Source organism: Piliocolobus tephrosceles, chromosome 2 (assembly GCF_002776525.5).
Source record: "Piliocolobus tephrosceles isolate RC106 chromosome 2, ASM277652v3, whole genome shotgun sequence".
NCBI classification, from domain to species: Eukaryota; Metazoa; Chordata; class Mammalia; order Primates; family Cercopithecidae; genus Piliocolobus; species Piliocolobus tephrosceles.
Genome location: NC_045435.1, coordinates 41,657,051 through 41,674,880, shown reverse-complemented (window position 1 = coordinate 41,674,880; position 17,830 = coordinate 41,657,051). Strand labels below are relative to the sequence as shown.

At 39.6% G+C, this 17,830-nt stretch overlaps 1 protein-coding gene across 1 annotated transcript in view; it reads left to right on the top strand.

The window, feature by feature from the left end:
- OSBPL11 (oxysterol binding protein like 11) overlaps window positions 1–14,026 on the top strand; it is a 72,891-nt gene extending 58,865 nt beyond the window's left edge. The window contains exons 11-13 of the mRNA XM_023215242.3: window positions 4,597–4,779; window positions 11,204–11,357; window positions 12,315–14,026. Coding sequence (XP_023071010.1) covers window positions 4,597–4,779; window positions 11,204–11,357; window positions 12,315–12,380 — 403 coding nt within the window. The 3' untranslated portion in view covers window positions 12,381–14,026. The remainder of the gene's footprint in view (window positions 1–4,596; window positions 4,780–11,203; window positions 11,358–12,314) is intronic.
- Window positions 14,027–17,830: the final 3,804 nt, after the last annotated feature.

The following is a 17,830-nucleotide window of genomic DNA, read 5'->3' as shown; positions in this document are numbered from 1 at the left end:
GTAACCACAAGAAGCCAGTACCTTAACCTGTTAAAGGGAATTAATATCTTATTTTTGAATATTTAAGTTTGGTTTTGGCAACATTTATATAACTGTTTTTTATAGGATATAATTAACCATTTGGTAAAATTGCTTCTAAAAACCATTCTTGACCAGGCACGGTAGCTCATGCCTGTAATCCCAACACTTTGGGACGCCGTGGCTCATGCCTGTAATCTTCGTACTTTGGGAGGCCGAGTCGGGTGGATCACCTGAGGTCAGGAGTTCAAGACCAGCCTGGGCAACATGGTGAAACTGCATCTCTACCAAAAATACAAACATTAGCTGGGCGTGGTGGCATGCACCTGTAATCCCAGCTACTTAGGAGGCCAAGACATGAGAATCGCTTGAACCTGGGAGGTGGAGGTTGCAGTGAGTTGAGATTACGCCACTGCACTCCAGCCTGGGCAACAGAGCAAGACTGTCTCAAAAAAAAAAAAAAAAAAAAAAAAAAACTTACTAGCCCCATGAGGGAAAGGTATTAGTTTTATAGATGAGAAAATTGAGACTGTTTAAGACCTTCAACAGAACTGATCTATCTGATTCAATAACCATTTCCTTTCTACTCTTACCAGACAGCTTTTAAAGAATTATCAAGTATTTCAGAATTTCCCTAAGATTAAGAATCACTTTTGGCTAGGCATGGTGGCTTATGCCTGTAATCGCAGCACTTTGAGAGGCCGAGATGGGTGGATCACCTGAGGTCGGGAGTTCAAGACCAGCCTGACCAACATGGAGAAACCCCGTCTCTACTAAAAATACAAAATTAGCGGAGCGTGGTGGCACAGGCCTATAATCCCAGCTACTTGGGAGGCTGGGGCAGAAGAATAGCTGGAATAGTGGAGGTTGCCGTCAGCTGAGATTGTGCCAAGCCGAGATCACACCATTGCACTCCACAAGAAGGGAACTGCGTCTCAAAAAAAAAAAAAAGAATCACTTTCCATAACCTAACTTATTTTGCCTTGTGTTAATCATTGGCATAACTTTTTAAATATACCTTTCTTATGGTAGTTTGGTACAAGCTTTTACTTCCTAAATTCCTAAGCTCCGCCTTTGTATCTTCTGTTTATGCAGGAAGTCTGTTTCTTCATGCTGCTGCATGTAAGCAGAATGACAAATTTGAATTGGAGCAGAAATTTATTTCTTTGGGTTTTCTCAATTTCCCTTTGTCCTATAAAATGTTTCTCTGAAGTACCTAATTTTTTATTTGTATATCATAGCTACAAAATAATGGTAATGTCAGACCTCAGGTCAAGTTGTTTTAAGGAAATTTGTACCTAGAAGTATTGGGAAGAACCGGACTTTGGAGTCCTTTAGACATGTATTCAAATCCTGACTCTATTATTTTACTAACTACAAGATTTGGGGGCCGGGTACAGTGGCTCATGCCTCTAATCCCAGCACTTTGGGAAGCTGAGGTGGGAGGATCGCTTGAACCCAGGAGTTTAATACCAGCCTGGGCAACGTTGTGAGACCCACTTTCTATAAGAATAAAAATTAAAAAGTTAGCTGAGCATGATGGCACATGCCTGTAGTTCCAGCTGCTCAGGAGGTTGAGGCGGATGGATGGCTTGATCCTAAGTGGTCAAGGCTGCAGTAAGCCATGATTTCACCACTGAAGTCCAGCCTGGGTGACAGAGCAGGACTGTCCAAAACAAATAATAAGAGAGAGAGAGAGAGAGATTTGGGGCACCTTACCTAAATTTTTGAGCCTTAGTTTCTTCATCTACAGAAATGGGATAGTCACAAGGCTTGGCAAATAATTTATGTAAAATGCCCAGCATATTTTAAATGTTCAAAAAATGTTAACTCCCCCTCCATGCACACATTGGCATCCTCTTGTGTATGTATGCTTTTGCTCACTCTTATTCTATGTAGTGATAATATAATTGAGGTTTTGTTTTCTCATTCATTAGTTCAGGCAATAAACTCACTGTTTATCAGGCACTCTGCTAAGTGCTAAATGGGGCTACGGAGATGAGACCCATTCCATGCCTGTTAAAGAGATTACAGTCTTGGCAAGGGGCAAGGATGGCAAACCAATAATAATATTACTGTGTGATCAGTTCCCTAAGGACTGTATGCAATGGAAGTAAAGAGCTCAAGCCTTTAGTGACACCTGTTTTTGTAAATTAAATTTTATTGGAACACAGTCATGCACATTCATGTACTTGTTTCTGTCTGCTTTCATGCTACAGTGACAAAGTTAAGTAGTTTCAATAGAGACGGTCTGGCCTGAGAATCCTGAGACAGTTACTTTCTGGTCCTTTACAGAAGAAGTGTGCTGGTTGCCCTAGACTGTTGTGAAGAATTGTTATAAGCAAAGTGATGAGGCCGTCTTCCTCCTTGTGCTCCTCTGCAAGTTCCTCATGGCCTGCCTGTAGTATATGTGATTCGTGTCCCCTGCCCCACTTCTCTTCACGCTGCTTTTGCTGTGTAGCTGCTCTAAACAATACGGACCCTGTAATAGCCAGCAGTCATGAACAGGTCCCTAAGATTGTCCATTGGAAAGCCTTATGGGAGATAACAGTAACTTGAGAGATGTGCTATGGTCGTAAAAGAAAGATCAAGCGAGGAGCTGATTATCTTAGAATGGTGTATGTGGATGGGAAACAGACTAGATAAATGTTCAGTGTTACTTCCTCATATCCTGTTTGATAGAGATAAATTTTCAAGGAAGGGAAGGATGTTGGCAAGTGGGATCAGAGAGGAAGCATGCAATGACATCACAAAAAACATTCACACTGGCAAGAAACCGGGGCAGTTATTTAAGTGTGTATGCTTTGAGGCATAACCCAGGGTTCCCATTCCTGCTGTAATCAAGTTGACTGATAGTCTTGGTGTTCTCTGTGTCCAGTGAGCTACAACCATACAACTACTCTTTTTTTTTTTTGAGACAGAGCCATCCTCTGTCACCCAGGCTGGAGGGCAGGGGTGTAATCTTGGCTCACTGCAACCTCTGCCTCCCGGGTTCAAGCAATTCTCATGCCTCAGCCTCCTGAGTAGCTGAGATTACAGGCCTGTGTCACTACGCGCAGCTATTTTTTTTATATTTTTAGTAGATAAAATTACTCTTAACTCTTGATTGTGAATGTTTGATTTGCTCTTAGATTCCAGAGATCTGGCTTATAAATAATTTGCTTATTGAGCTCCTTACACCTCTGCCTTGAGCTGAGTTCACAGACCGCTTGCTTAAAACTGAAACTGGACTCCCTGAATTCCACTTTGTCCTTCTTGTTCCCTTAGCTTATGCCGGACGAATGCTACTTGGGATTCCTGAACTGTCACTTGAACCTCTAGACTTTGGTCTTTGGATTTCCTTTTGAATCTAGATAAGCCACATTCTCTGGTACACTGATTAGACCCTAACTTTTGCCTGTCATTCCCTAAGTTCTGAACCTCTATCTGATCTGACCCTGTTGTTATCTGTGTCCTAGAGTGAACATAAAATACTTCACTAAAAATAGCTACAGTCCAGGCACAGTGGCTCACACCTGTAATCCCAGCACTTTGGGAGGCCGAGGCACACAGATCACCTGAGGTCAGAGTTCAAGACCAGCCAGGCTAACATGGCGAAACCCCATCTCTACTAAAAATACAAAAATTTGCCGGGCATGGTGACGCATACCTGTAATCCCAGCTACTCCAGCTAGGTGGGAGGCTGAAGCAGGAGAATCACTTTAACCCAGGAGGCAGAGGTTGCAGTGAGCCAAGATCACACCACTGCACTCCAGCCTAGGCAACAGAGCGAGACTCTGTCTCAAAAATAATAATAATAATAATTACACCTGTTCCTATTCCTAGCCTGTTCCTATTGATGTATTTGTGCTGCATCAATACAGCTATCTGTTGATAAACAGCCATATATATAGCTATTATATATATATGGCTGTGGTGACTCTTCGTTAAACTTCAATAGCAGTAATGTTTAAGGTCTCTCTGAGTTCTGTGGTGATAATGATAGTTTTTGTAGACCAGTACTCTTTTAATTTTTCTCTTTTGGCAAGAGCATTTTAAACATTTTAACGTATTCTTTTATATTTTTCTACCTCTTATTGGTTTGTGTGGTTTCTAAATTTAAAATTAGGCTTATGTAGTTTAATATAGGATTGATGTATCCAGACTTCAAATGTAGGGATGCCAAATATTTCAATAAGTAGAATTAACTAGTAAAAAAAAGTTAAATAGATTGTAATGTTGTAACATTTTTAGACTGCAATAAATAAAATATTGATATTTTTCATATTTCTATTTAGTTTTAGTATTATAGTTTTGTTTGTAGCAAGCATTTTAAAGATAACATTCTGACATTAATGATAATGAAGTCTCTGATTTGACTCCTGGCATTTTTTCTAAAGACTAAAATTGATACTGAACAAATTATGAAGGAAGCCGTCATAGGACATACAAAGAATCTAACTTTGGCTCTGACATATTGAAGTGAGGTATATAACTAATTTCAACAGGATTCACAGGCTGTGTTCTTGGGTTTCAGATCTAAGAAACAAACATGATATCACTTATTAGGGTGTATCTTTCTTTTCTCTCTGCTTCTAGGGTTACAGCTGAAGTAAAGCACAACATCACCAACACTGTGGTATGCAGAGTGCAAGGGGAATGGAATAGTGTTCTTGAGTTCACATATAGCAATGGAGAAACAAAGTATGTGGACTTGACTAAATTGGCAGTAACGAAGAAAAGAGTGAGACCTCTGGAGAAGCAGGATCCGTTTGAATCCAGGTATGTCATCCTTGCATCTATCCAGGAAAGAGTCAGATGCTCTGAATCTTAATCTAAGCCTTTTCACTAAATGGTGACCTTGGCCAAGTCACTTTACCACTTTGCATCAGCTTTGTAAATTGAAAGCATTAGTCTGATCTGATGTTAAACCCTTTGCCAGCTGTGAGATTCTTTGATATACAATCACATTTTAGTAAAAACCAAACATTGTAAATGGAGCAAAAATATTAAAAACATTTACTGTCAAAGAATCACTGTGTGTATCATAAAAACTTTATCATAAAAATTTTTGTTAAATTATTAACAAAAAGGTACCCCAATACAAAAACTGGGCAAAGGATGTAAAGAGGTGGTGCATAAATATAGGAACGTCTTAAATGGTCAACCAAGGAAATGAAAAATTGTTTAGGGTAGTTAGAATTCAGAGGTATAAATTAAACAATAAGACAAATTAGTTTTTACAATAATAACTCTTTAGGGAAAAGGTGTGAGCAAATGGGCATTTTCATGCTGTTGATTAGACGTTAAACCAGTATAATCTTCGTAGAGGGTATTTTGGCAGTATGTGTCATAGACCTTGAAAAATAAAGTGGATCTATATGTGTTAATAAGGTACAGCTTCCAAAATGTGTTGACAGTGGTTGCTTCTGGAAAAGAGTACTGGGATCTGGAATAGGAAAGACACTTAATTTTTATAAGATTCCTATTTGTACTGTTTAAATTTTATGTCATGAGGGATTACTACTCTATCAATTAAAAATAGCAAAAAATATATATACAGGGAACCACTAAACATCTTACATTAAGATCACATAAATGGAACCAAACAATTTCTAACTAGGTGTGAAAGGGATTAAATGTCCACAATCAAACATTCACAGTGGGTCAAAAAATACAGCAATAATGATTTTTTAAAGAATTCTTACAGGGATTTATCCTAAGGAGAGGATCTCAAAGTTTGCTTTGTAGACCCCTGTTGGGTCCTTGAGACCTTCTCAGGGCATCTGCAAGTTCACAATTTTTTTATAATAGTACTAAGATGTTATTTATCATTTTTCACTCTGTGGGTTCTTATGATGGTGCAAAAGGAATGCTGTGGGTAGCACTGGTGGGCCTTAGGACTAATTTAGGCAGTGGCACCAAATGTCACAAGCAGTCATTATATTCTTCACTGCCATGTACTTGCATGCTACCTTCTCTTAAGATGTCTTTGAAAAACCAATACAAATTGTTAGTTTTTTAAAATTGGGACTACAGAGTAGATGTCTTTTTTTTTTTTTTTTTTTTTCTTTTTTTGAGACAGGATCTCACTCTGTCACCCAGGCTGGAGTGTGGTCGGGCGATCTCGGCTCACTGCAGCCTCCACCTCCTGGGTTCAAGCGATCCTCCTGCCTCAGCCTCCTGAGTAGCTGGGACTGCAGGCATCAACCACTACTTCTGGCTAATTTTTTGTATTTTTACTAGAGACAGGATTTCACCGTGTGGCCAGGCTGGTCGTGAACATCTGACCTCAAGTGATCCTCCCATCTCAGCCTCCCAAAGTGCTGGGATTACAGGAGTGAGCCACCATGCCTGGCCGAGTACATGTCTTATTAGTATTCTGTATGACAAATCAGGAATATGAATAAGCATTTGTGCTGGCTACTGAAGAAATATAGTCGTTATCTGAAGGAAGAGCACTTGTATAATTATTTGAGTCACAAGCAGAACTAATCACTTTGTTCATGAAATACAATGTTTACTTAAAAGAATGATAGACAAACTATGGTTATTCTAATTTCAATGTTAGGTAGACATTTGTCTTGTAAATGAAAGGCATGAATATGACACTTCAAGAAAAACAATTTGACGGTATGTTACTAATAATAAAATTTGAGCTTCAAGGCAAAATTAGAATTTTAGAAAATTTTATCTGCCACCATGAACTTAAAAACTTCCCAATTCGTTTTCTGTTGAACTTGGCGCTGATATTATTGAACATGATTTTTTAAAATATTGTATAATATGTCAGCATCTGGAAGATCTGCATAACTCAGTGAACCAGTATTTTTCACATAACTAATGCATGATATTACAGAATCATGCATGGATAAATTATCCATTCAGGATGCACATTAGACCAGTGGATTTCCATATAAATTATTTGAAAAAACAATTGACATTCTTTAATTTTCCACATTGCAACTAGCCTTTTTAAAATTACCACTTGTCGAGTTTTGAAACATATGAAAGAATCGAATTATTTGAAAAATCTGTTAAAATAGTCTTCTCTTTTCAAACTGTATCAGTGTGAGGCCAGATTTTTTTTTTTTTTTTAAGAGGGAATCTCATTCTGTCACCCAAGTTGGAGTGCAGTGGCATGATCTCACCTCACTGCAATCTCTGCCTCTTGGGCTCAAGCGATTCTCGCGCCTCAGCCTCCCAAGTAGCTGGGATTACAGGTGCGCACCACCACGCCCAGCTGATTTTTTTGTACTTTTAGTAGAGATGGGGTTTCCCCATATTGGTCAGGCCGGTCTTGAACTCCTGACCTCAGGTGATCTGCCCACCTCAGCCTCCCAAAGTGCTGGAATTACATGTGTGAGCCACTGTGCCTGGCCCAGATTTTTCCTGTATATACTTTAAAGCAGTATATCACCACAGACTGAATGTATGGGCAGGTAAAGAGATGCTTCTGGGCCAGTGTGGTGACTCACGCCTATAAACCCAGCATTTTGGGAGGCCAAGGCAGGTGTGTCACTTGAGGTCAAGAGTTCAAGACCAACCTGGCCAGCATGGTGAAACCCGGTCTCTACTAAAAATACAAAAATCAGCCTGGCGTCTCCACTTAAAATAGAAAAATCAGCTGGGTGTCTCTACTAAAAATACAAAATTCACCCAGGTGTGGTGGCGTGTACCTGTAGTCCTGGCTACTTGGGAGGCTGAGGCATGAGAATTGCTTGAACCCAGGAGGTGGAGGTTGCAGTGAACCAAGATTGCGCCACTGCACTCCAGCCTGGGTGACAGAGCCACACTCTGTCTCAAAAAAAAAAAAAAAAAAAAGAGATGCTTCTGAATATTATTTGCTAAAATTTTGTAATGAATTTTGTAATTTCTATATACATGAGGGATATTGCTCTGTTCTTTTCTTTAGGGGAAGGTTTTGAATTACAAATTACATATGTTTAACATATAGCACTGTTAGGGTTTTCTGTTTCAGTGAGCTTTAGTAGTTTTTGAAGGAGTTGGTTCATTTCACCTAATGTGTCAAATTTATTGTCATGTAGTTCCTAATATTACCTGATTTTTTTATCTGTGTAGGATCTGTAGTGATGTCCCCATACTTATTCCTTATATTTGTAATACCTTTTTTCTCATCAGTTTATTAATTTTATGCAAAGAACCAGATACTGGCTTCACTGATTTAGTCTGTTTGTGTTTTCTTTCTCACTGAATGTTGCTCTTTTATAAAATTTCGTTTTTTCTCCTTACATTGTAAATCATTTGCTTTTTTTTTCTAATTTCTTACAATGGAAGCTTAGGTCAGGGGTCAGCAACTTTTTTGTCAAAGGCCAGTCAATTAATATTTTAGCCTTAGTGGATCAAATAGCCTCTGCCACAGCTACTCAACTCTGCCCTTGTAGCATGAAATATCCATAGACAGTAAGTCAATGGTGAGACACTGTTATGTTGCAATAAAAATTTATTTACAAAAATGGGCTGTGGGCCATAGCTTGATCCCTGGTTTAGCTCATCAATTTATTTTTTTCCTAAATGTTTAATGCTATAGATTTTCCTCTGAGGACTGCTTTATTTCTATCCAATGACTTTTTATGTGTTTTCATTTCAAAATATTTTCTGATTTCTTTTGTGGGTTTTATTTTTTAACTCATGAACTTATTTACAAATGTGTTGATAATTTCTAAATGTTTAGAGATTTTCCAGCCATCTTTCCATTATTTATTTCTAACTTAGTTTCATTTTGGTCAAAACATACACTTTGTATGATTTTAATTATTTAAATTTATTTAGATTTAATGACTCTGAATATGTTCTGTCTTGGTAAATGTTTCTTTTTTTCATTTTTTCTTTTTTTTTTTTTTGGAGACAAAGTAGTATCTCACTCTGTTGCCCAGGCTGGAGTGCGGTGGTGCAGTCTTGGCTCACTGCAACCTCCATTTCCCTGGTTCAAGCAATTCTCATGCCTCAGCGTCCCGAGTAGCTGGGACTATAAGCATGCACCACCACACGCAGCTAATTTTTTAATATTTTTAGTAGGGATGGGGTTTCACCATGTTGGCCAAGCTGGTCTTGAACTCGACCTCAAGTAATCCACTCACATCGCCCTCCCAGAGTGCTAGAATTATTCATGAGCCACCGCGCCTGGCCTTGGTAAATGTTTCATGTGCAACTTGACACGAATGTGTATTCTTGAGCCCAAGAGTTTGAGGCTAGCCTGGGTAACATGGCAAAACTCTCTCTCTCCACAAAAAAATATAAAAATTAGCTAGTCATGTGCCTGTAATCCCAGCTACTCAGGAGGCTGAGGTGAGTGTGTTCTGTAAGTGTCAGGTCAAATGAGTTGACAGTATTTTTGTAGTTTTCAGTAGTCTTACAGATTTTCTGTGCATTTATTCTATCAGTTGAGTTTAGTTATTGAAATTGGTTATTAAAATTACCAATTACAATTGAATATTTCACTTTGTAGTTCTGCAAGTTGTTACTTCATTTTATTAGAAGTTTTATTAGGGCAGGCATTTATCTTTAGGATTGTTATGTGTTTTTTTTTTGTTTTAACGTCTTTATTATTTGTGGAGAATTCCTTATAAATTCATTTTTATGTTTGAGCCATCTGATATGTGTATCAGAAATGTGTTAGGAAACCTTTTAGAGCCATTAAGATACATATGTAGCCTTAAGGCTTTGAACTATAAGATCTGTGGCGTACTATCCAGCACTTTGGGAGGCTGAGGTGGGCGGGTCATTTGAGGTCAGGCGTTCGAGACCAGCGTGGCCAACATGGTGAAACCCTGTCTGTACTCAAAATACAAAAATTAGCCGGGCATGGTGGTGCATGCCTATAGTCCCAGCTACTCAAGAAAGTGAGGCAGGAGAATTGCTTGAGTCCAGGAGGCAGAGGTTGCAGTGAGCTGAGATGGTGCCACTACACACTCCAGCCTGGGTGACGGTGAGACCCTGTCTCAAAAAAAGAAAAAAGAAGAGAACAGAAGAGAAAGAGGGAGGTGGGGAGGAAGGGCAGGAAGGGAGGAAGAAAGAAAGGAAGAAAGAAAAAACAAAGATGTTTAGTAACTTTCTTGAGTAGTACAGTTATTACCATAAATCAGTTTTAGAGTATTTTCATCCTACCGTAAGATCCCTCATGTTCATTTACAGTTAATCCCCATTACCCCCAGCCCAGAGAACCACTAACTTTCTGTCTCTATAAATTTGCCTTTTCTAGATATTTCATATAAATCATACAATGTGTGATCTCTTATGCCTGGCTTATTTCCTTAGTATAACGTTTTTGAGGTTCATCCATGAAGTATTAATTGCATGTATCAGTGGTTCATTGCTTTTTATTGCTGAATAGTATTTCAGTGTATGGATATATCACATTTTGCCTATACAAATTTACCAGTTGATGGGCATTTCCAGTTCGGGGCAATGATGAATAATACTGCTGTGGAAATTCTCCTACAAATCTTCGTGTGGATATTTATTTGCATTTTTCTTGGGTAAATACCCAAGAGTGGAATTGCTGGGTTGTATGGTAGTTTTATGTTTAACTTTTTACATCTTTTTTCACATATATATCTAGTTGTCCCAGCACTGTTTGTTCAACAAACAGTTCTTTCCTTAAAGAATTGTGGCAGTTTTTTGTTTTTGCTTGAGATTTGTTAAGCTTCCCTCTCACTGTGCGTGGCCTAGAAACACTCTGGACAGCGAGTTAGAGGACTCATAGGACTCCCCTCATTTGTTTCCTTTTTCAAGGATCACTGCCCTGCACTGCCTTTTGCTCAGTATCTGAAAACCACTATTTTACTATATGTTGCCTGTTTCCTGGTTGATGAAGGCAGGAAAATAAATGTGTTCCCCATTATTTCATCATGTCCAGAAGCACAGTTGGTCTTGCTTACATTTCAACTTTGAAAATTTACTTCTCTTTTTACTTGTTAATTTCTAAGTTTTCTAAAAACCAAAATCCTCCTTTTATAACCTGGAAAAATAAAAATTATTTTTAATTTAAAAAGAAGCAGAAGGAGCAGCATCCCGGACATAACCATCAGCAACATAGTATAATTATTCTTGGAATTCATAAGCATGACATTGTAGATGTGATTTAGGAAATGTTATTTTATAAAATTATTGTAATTTTGAGGGTATTGATTCTATTTATCTCTTTTAAAGAATGCTTGTAAAATGTGTGGTTTTTGGATTTCAGGCGATTATGGAAAAATGTGACAGATTCTCTGAGAGAATCTGAAATTGATAAGGCCACAGAGCATAAGCATACCCTGGAAGAACGTCAGAGGACTGAAGAAAGGCATCGTACTGAAACAGGCACACCTTGGAAAACAAAATATTTTATTAAAGAGGTATGTTATACATGTGCTCAAGATAAAAACGTATCCACTTGGTAGGAACATTAGCTTACTAGGCTTTGTTGAATTGCTGTCACTTAGACATCTTTATTTTTAAAAGTAGGATGGCTGTATATAAATACCAACTGTTTTTGAGACCAGCCTGGGTGACCTATAGCAAGACTGTCTCAAAAAAAAAAAAAAGCAGATATACCAGAAACAGATTCTAAGAAAGAAGAGTTTCTAAGTGAGAACGTCTATATATCATTAAAAATGAGCTCTGGGGGCGGGGTGCTGTGGCTCACGCCTGTAATCCCAGCACTCTGGGAGGCCGAGGTGGGCAGATCATGAGGTCAGGAGTTCGAGACCAGCCTGGCCAACACGGCGAAACACCATCTCTACTAAAAATATAAAAAGTAGCCGGGTATGGTGGCGGGCACCTGTAATCCCAGCTACTTGGGAGGCTGAGGCAGGAGAATTACTTGAACCCGGGAGGCGGAGATTGCAGCAAGATTACGCCACTACACTCCAGCCTGCTTGACAGAGCAAGACTCTGTCTCGGGGAAAAAAAAGAAAAAAAAATGAGTTCTGGGGTGCCAGTGGAGATGGGGAGAACAGTTAGTACCTTCCTGATCATTTCTCTGTGCTCCGCCTGCTGCCCATAACTCTGTGAGTGAGGCTCAATCTGTAGCATCTTGGCGAAATTGGCAAAATTGCTACAAATGGTTCTTGCAAAATTAAATGTTCATGGGTCACAAACTAGACCCTCCGATACCATACCTTCTCACCTGAATCCTAGCTAAACCACAGGCATTGTTTGATGTCTTAAGCACAAAGACTTTGTTCTTTCACAAAAACTTTTTTTTGAATGTGAAAATAGAATTCCATTTCAGTAAAGGTGTTGCTTCTAGTTTTGGTTACTGATTTTGATAATATTAGAGAGATGATTCTTTATCGTTTTATTTCTTTCAGGGAGATGGCTGGGTTTATCATAAACCACTTTGGAAAATAATTCCAACAACACAACCAGCAGAGTGACACGTACTGTCTAAAACTCGACCAAATGAGGTTCTTCTCTGTTTACCCTAAATCCTCCCAGAATGGAGTCATTGCACTGAGTGACCTGCTTCCTGATTGGGCAGACTGAAACTAGCTAAACCTGAATGTACCTACTAGGGCACCGAAATACCAAAAGCAAGACCAAAGTGGTAAAGAAATGCAGTGGACCTCTTACCAACCTGTTCATGTGATGTGAGCAATACCATCTTAAAACTTGTTACCTGAATCAGTAGATGAATCTTTTATCCAGTTCTTGCTCCTACAATTAAGTTTGAATCCCCTATTTTTGCATAGGGGCAGCAGATACACACAACAATGAGAACTCAGTGACTTTGATTTCTTTGTAGTGAAAAGTGAAGTCTCTGTTTCAGAGTTTGTGTCTTTCTTTCTGTCCATAACTGAAGTATTCACTACTCTTGTAAACCAACCAAGAGGAGAAGAAAGATGACCCAGAAGTGGATTCAGCCATTGTGCCTGAAATCAGTGTTTAAAAAAAAAAAATCAACCAGGTTGTGGTAACAAGGCATTCTATTTCTTCAAAAAGACTATATGCCTGTGTCTGAGGAACTTATCCATTATCCACCTCTGTTGGAACTCTCTTTTAAAAAGTACATTTATAGATTGATCAGAATTATAACCATGGAGAATTTTTTCTTCTGAGCATTTTAATATACTTGAAAACAACATTGACTTGAAAAATTTCAGAACATTTTTCAGTACCTAGTTTTATTAAATATTACAGTTGAGAGACAATTTTTAAAAATGTGTTCATGTCAATATGATGAGATTTTAGCCTTTCTCCAGAACTAAGGCATTAAAGAAAATAGCAAATATTAAAAAATAAAACTGTTACTTTTTTCCTTCTTTTTTTCACCTCTAGGTTAATATCCAGTATTATGTGTTATCCCTTTGGATAAGTATGCTTTATTTTACCTCTGTTAAAAATTAAAATAAATGATTCTATTCATACTTGTCAGTAATTCAGAACTTATATGTGTAACTGAATGCACATGTAAGGTATGGTTTTGTTTTTTATTTTTTGAGGAAACTTAAATGCTAAAGAAACAGTATGAAATTAAAAGGTATCAGGAAAAAAGATCAGGAAGTTGTATTCAGGTACAAATCTGTTTTTAAATAAGTATTTTGTGGAGGTTGAAGAATTGCTGGCAATTAAAAGAATAGAGCTAATTATGGCTTTTATCATTCATTCATGTATTTATTGAGCACCTACTTATTACGGTGCTCAACACTTGTTACTGCAAGCTACCTTAATTTCCCAAGAGTGGTGCCTTACTCTGTTTTTTCTGATATGGTCTTCCAATCAGTGTGTGTAACATACCTGTTGTTTATCAGCCATTGTAGGAGGCTGTGTCTGTTGCATCATCATAAGAAGTTTAAGCTTTGTGCTCTGATAAATTGTGTTCTGTTAAAGAGGTTAGTAGGATGAAAACAGCAAAACAATAATTTTTTCAACCAATTGTAAATTATAAGAAAAAATTGGTTTGTGTACAACAATTTTAATGATTCCCTTGTTCATTTTTGCTGTGAAATGCACTGAATAAATCTCAAAATGAGTTATAGTTCCTGTGTTGGGAAAATTGACAAATAATAAAACTAGAGAACAATGATGCTTCTGTCTCTTTTATGAATGGAGAGAAATAGAAAGTTTATATTCAGTAGAGTTATTGCCCTATTCATTTGAGAGGGACATTAATTTTCTGTTTAAGTCCTTCAGGAATCTTCAGCTAGGTGGTAAATTTAATGAGAGTTTCTAAAAATCGAAGTGTTTTAACTTTTAAATATTCTGGAGATAGAAGAAGAATATAAAACAAAACTAGGCTGATCTGCATGCAGTGGCATTTACAACTAATTGATCACAACCAATTACAGATTTCTTACTTTGTTTGTGAGGCAGAGTCTGACTCTGTCGCCCAGGATGGAGTACAGTGCATTGCTCACTGCAGTCATCCCACTTCACCCTCCCAAGTATCTGAGACTACACGCACACACCAACGTACCCAGCTGATTTTTGTACTGTTTGTGTAGACTGGATCTCGCTGTGTTGCCCAGACTGGTCTTGAATTCCTGAACTCAAGCAATCCGCCCACCTCAGCCTCCCAAAGTACTGGGATTACAGGCGTGAGGTACTGCGCCCAGCCGCAGTTACAGATTTCTTCGTTCCTTCTCTGCTCCCACTGCTTAACTTGATTAGCCTTTTAAAAAAAAAGAAATAGGCCGGGCGCGGTGGCTCAAGCCTGTAATCCCAGCACTTTGGGAGGCCGAGACGGGCAGATCACGAGGTCAGGAGATCGAGACCATCCTGGCTAATACAGTGAAACCCTGTCTCTACTAAAAAATACAGCCGGGCGAGGTGGTGGGCGCCTGTAGTCCCAGCTACTCCGGAGGCTGAGGCAGGAGAATGGCGTAAACCCGGAAGGCGGAGCTTGCAGTGAGCTGAGATCCGGCCACTGCACTCCAGCCTGGGCGACAGAGCGAGACTCCGTCTCAAAAAAAAAAAGAAAGAAAGAAAGAAATAGCCGGGCGCGATGGCTCAACCCTGTAATCCCAGCACTTGGGAGGCCCAGACGGGCGGATCACGAGGTCAGGAGAGCGAGACCAGGATCTAACACAGTGAAACCCCGTCTCCACTAAACATACAAAAACTAGCCAGGCGAGGTGGCGGGCGCCTGTAGTCCCAGCTACTCTGGAGGCTGAGGCAGGAGAATGGCGTAAACCTGGGAGGCGGAGCTTGCAGTGAGCTGAGATCCGGCCACTGCACTCCAGTCCGGGCGACAGAGCGAGACTCCGCCTCAAAAAAAATAAATAAATAAAAAATAAAAAGAAATAAATAAAAATTTTAAAAAATAAAATGAAACCCGAGATTTTTGTTTCATTTGAACTGTTTGAGTGCTGTATTTATCCGCTTTCACACTGTTGATAAAGACATGCCCAAAACTGGGAAGAAAAAGAGGTTTAATTGGACTTAGAGTTCCACACGGCTGGGGAGGCCTCAGAATCATGGTGGGAGGCAAAAGGCACTTCTTACATGGTGGCAGCAAGAGAAAATGAAGATGCAAAAGTGGAAACCACTGATAAAACCATGAGATCTCATGAGACCTACTCACTACCACGAGAACAGTATGGGGAAAACCGGCCCCGTGATTCAAATTATCCCCCACTGGGTCCCTCCCACAACACGTGGGAATTGTGGAGTGGAAGTACAATTCAAGATGATATTTGGGTGGGGATATAGAGCCAAACCATGTCAAGTGCCCATTTATTTCTTTGGATTGTTAAGCCATTTTAAGAATTACTGAAATAGTAGTTTTAAAGTTCTTAGGGAAAATAATACATTTATGAGTAATGAAATCTCCCCCACATTATTAGGTTGAACTCTTTGACAAGAATGAATTGTTATGCTTCGGGCTGACTGTTTTACCTTCTCCCTATCTTCTTGCCTTCCCACTGCTCGCCTAGAAACAGGGCCCAGAGAGTGAGGAAGGAGCAACATCTGCTTCCAGAAGCTGCAGCTTACCCACCTCACCAGAGCTAGAGGCTTTTTCTATTTTGATTTTTTTTTATCTACACCTTGTTACCATTTGGCTAGGGAAACAAGTCTTTGTGGCAGTTGTGCCATATTTGTATCTCTTTCATTTGGGCCAGAATTTTAAATGTACACTTCCTTCTGGTGGTTAGAAATTGTGTGTTAAGAAGTCCAAGACTGCCGGGCATGGTGGCTGACACCTGTAATCCCAGCACTTTGGGAGGCTGAGGCGTGCATATCAGGAGGTCAGGAGTTCGAGACCAGCCGGGCCAACATGGTGAAACCCCGTCTCTACTAAAGATACAAAAAATTAGCTGGGCATAGTGGCTCATGCCTGTAATTCCACCTACTTGAGAGGCTGAGACAGGAGAATCACTTGAACCCAGGAGGTGAAGGTTGCAGTGAGCTGAGATAGCACCATTGCACTACAGCCTGGGCAACAGGGCGAGACTCCATCTCAAAAAAAAGAAAAGTAGTCCAAGATGGCCGGGCACAGTGGCTCATGCCTGTAATTCCAAAACTTTGGGAGGCCAAGGCAGGTGGATCACCTGAGGTCAGGAGTTCGAGACCAGCCTGAGCAACATGGCAAAACCCCATCTCTACTAAAAATACAAAAATTAGCTGGGCATGATGGTGTACACCTGTTAGTCCCAGCTACTCGAGAGGCTGAGGCAGGAGAATCATTGGAACCCAGGAGGCAGAGGTTACAGTGAGCCAAGATCTGCTACTGCTCTCCAGCCTGGGCAACGGAGTAAGACTCCATCTCAAAAAAAAAAAAAAAAAAGGTCAAGACTGGAAGTAACAAAACAAGAGTGTTCCAGCCATATATGGGCTTTTAATTTTTTTTCCCATGGTGATGACACTATACCTTCTGCAAAATATTTGTATTTAAGCCCCCTGGTCATGTTCCAGTTAGACAGTTTTTAAGCCTCTAAAGGTAATTTTATATTGTATATTCGGTAAGTTATGGTGTATCCGTATTGATTCACTGAACTCAGCACGTTATGGCCATCATTATCTCTAATACCTGGTTGTCACCAAAAACAGTAAGTAGTACTGAATTTCTCACCTCATACACAATTCTAGTCCTTATGCTTAACTCCCACTATGAATGTCTACTACTTGATAACTAACTTCTACAGATTCTTAGAAGGGCTTATTAAGGGAAAAGACTATATGTTTTTATTTTTGCTGGTTAATATTTCCTTAATTTAAAAAAGATTGCTGGGTGTGGTAGCCCATGCCTGTAATCTCAGCACTTTGGAGGGCTGGGGCAGGTGGATCACTTTTTGAGGTCAGGAGTTCGATATGAGCCTGACCAACGTGTTGGTTTTTGTTTTTTTGTTTTTGAGACAGCGTCTCACTCTGTCACCCAGGCTGGAGTGCAGTCACATGATCTTGGCTCACTGCAACCTCCACCTCCCAGGTTCAAGCAATTCTCATGCCTCAGCCTCCCGAGTAGCTGGGGTTATAGGCACACGCCACCATGCCTAGCTAATTTTTTAATTTTTAGTAGAGATAGGGTTTCATGGTGGCCAGGCTGGTCTTGAACTCCTGGCCTCAAGTGATTCGCCCACCTCGGCCTCCCGAAGTGCTGGGATTACAGGCGTGAGCCATCATGCCCAGCCAAGTTATCATTATTCTGAATATAGTCATCATGTTTCTCACTTCTACAGAAGCATCCTCAGTGAGTTTTACTGGGTGAGAAAATGACACCCTCGTCCACATGACTCTCCATTCCACAGAGGGACACAACCCTATGTAGCCAAACCCAGAAGAACGCAGGTGCTTACACAACTTCTCAGAGAGTCAAGAAAACCCAAAAGTGGTCTTTGGGCTTACCTTAAATCTGAATGGAATCTACCACTATGAGATGGTCATAATA